This window comes from Aplysia californica, unplaced genomic scaffold (assembly GCF_000002075.1).
Source record: "Aplysia californica isolate F4 #8 unplaced genomic scaffold, AplCal3.0 scaffold00756, whole genome shotgun sequence".
Classification (NCBI taxonomy): domain Eukaryota; kingdom Metazoa; phylum Mollusca; class Gastropoda; order Aplysiida; family Aplysiidae; genus Aplysia; species Aplysia californica.
Window position 1 is genome coordinate 380,375 of NW_004798026.1, and position 2,123 is coordinate 382,497.

General features: G+C 49.8%; 1 protein-coding gene across 1 annotated transcript in view; it reads left to right on the forward strand.

The window, feature by feature from the left end:
* Positions 1-17: 17 nt before the first annotated feature.
* The window catches only part of LOC101862901 (G-protein coupled receptor GRL101), a 5,302-nt gene continuing 3,196 nt past the window's right edge, over positions 18-2,123 (forward strand). The window contains exon 1 of the mRNA XM_013088523.2: positions 18-1,387. Within this exon, the coding sequence (XP_012943977.1) occupies positions 243-1,387 (1,145 nt within the window). The 5' untranslated portion in view covers positions 18-242. The remainder of the gene's footprint in view (positions 1,388-2,123) is intronic.

Sequence of the window (2,123 nt, forward strand, 5' to 3'; positions counted from 1 at the left end):
ACTGTCCGCTACACGACGACGAGACGTTCTGTTGGACAAACGACACATGTCCGCCCGGCTGTGTGTGCTCGGGAGAAGAAATCACCTGCCGCTCTGGATTCGTCGTCGGTGAACTTGTACGTGTGAGGCGACTGGATATTTCTCACACTGCTCAACCAAACGACTCACTGACTGTACAAAACCACTACATAATCGCCCTGTTTGCCCACAACTCAAATATACGACAACTTGGTCTTCTGAGCATGGTAAACCTATATCATTTGAATTTAAGCGACAATGCTTTAAGAAATTTAGCACCGGACGCCTTTGAAAAGACCCCAGGAATTCGTCACCTTTCTCTTGCCAGGAATGAGCTAACCGAGATGGACCTGCAGTCTATAACATCTCTGAAAAACCTTGAAATCCTCGATGTTTCAGGGAACTACCAAGTACGTATCAGATCATTTTCCTTCACCGGCCTAGCCAGGCTGAGAAGCTTACAGCTGGACGACATGGGCCTCACGGTGGTGGAGACTGGCGCCTTTGATGGACTGCTAGAACTGAGGACGCTCACCATGAGAGGGAACTCTATCTCCGTGTTCCAGCAAGGTATGTTGTTGGCTCTGTCCCAGCTTACCTCACTGAGCGGTGACAACTACAAACTGTGTTGTCCGATCATGAAGCCAAAGTCCTTGTCCACAGGAACCTGCCAAGCTCCAAAAGATGAAATTTCTTCCTGTGAGGACATCCTCCGGACGCCCTTTTTCCGGGTTTTTCTGTGGCTCACGGCGTCGCTGACAATCTTGGGCAACAGCTGTGTCCTGGTTTACCGGCTGTGTGTAGAGCGCAAGCCTTCCACACTGGGCTACAACACGTTCGTCATCAACCTCTGCGCCTCCGATCTCCTCATGGGGATTTACTTGGCTATCATCGGCGCTGCGGACCAAGTCTACAAGGGCCGCTACTTGTGGGAGGCAGACTCCTGGCAAAGCTCCAGTTACTGTTCCCTGGCCGGGTTTCTGTGCACGGTGTCCAGTGAAGTGTCCGCCCTCACCATCTGTATGGTCACTCTAGACCGGTACCTGGCCCTGGCCTTCCCGATGGCCAATGTCCACCTGACCCCGAAGAAAGCCCGATGTCTGGTGCTGGTCACGTGGGTTGTCGGTGTCCTGTTTGCTGGAGTTCCTCTGTTACCTCCCTTGTCCCACTGGCGGTTCTACGCTCAGACCGCCGTGTGTGTTCCCCTGCCCATCACTCGCGCCGACTTCCCGGGGAGAGACTACGCCTTCTCTGTCTTCATCCTCGTCAACCTGGCCCTGTTTGTGGCTATCGCCGTTGGGCAAGTTTTCATCTATCGCTCAGTGAAGGCCAACAGTTTCAAGATGACGGTTGCTGTGACGAGTAGGAGGTTGGTTTTGTTATATCCTTGTTGTTGTTGTTGTTGTTGCTGTTGTCGTTGTTGATGTTTTTGTTGTTGTTGTTGTTGTTGTTAGTGTCATAGTTTTTATTTTCATTGAAGCTATGCTTATCTCTGTTTTTGTTTGTTGTTGTCGTTATTGTTCTTGTTGCTTTTGTTTTTGTTGTTGGTGGTGGTGGCGATGATGTTGCTGTTGTTTTCAATGTAGTTGTTACGTTCCTAACGATGATGATGAGGATGGTATATTAACGTAGATTGGATAACGATAATGGCATTCTATGAAAGCAGCAATGATGTTGTTTGTAAGTAGTTAGGTTCCGATGTTAGCGCCGACCCCAGATCCCTTCCCCCATATCCCCACCCACCCCCAGGTTGTCCCGAGGGGCAGGACACATCCCTCATTCCCTCTCCTTGCCTAGACTGACCACATCCCTCATTCCCTCTCCTTGCCTAGACTGACCACATCCCTCATTCCCTCTCCTCACATAGACTGACCACATCCCTCATTCCCTCTCCTCACATAGACTGACCACATCCCTCATTCCCTCTCCTCACATAGACTGACCACAGTTTGAAGCGAAATCGTCATCCCTTCTCTGACATTAAGTTTAATAAAGGTTTGCCGATATATCGCACGAGGCCTGCTTCTAGCTGATGGCTGTGTTAGCGTTATGAATCCTAGCCTATGTTATCATTAGTGCACCAATTAATGATTGCGGCATCTTAA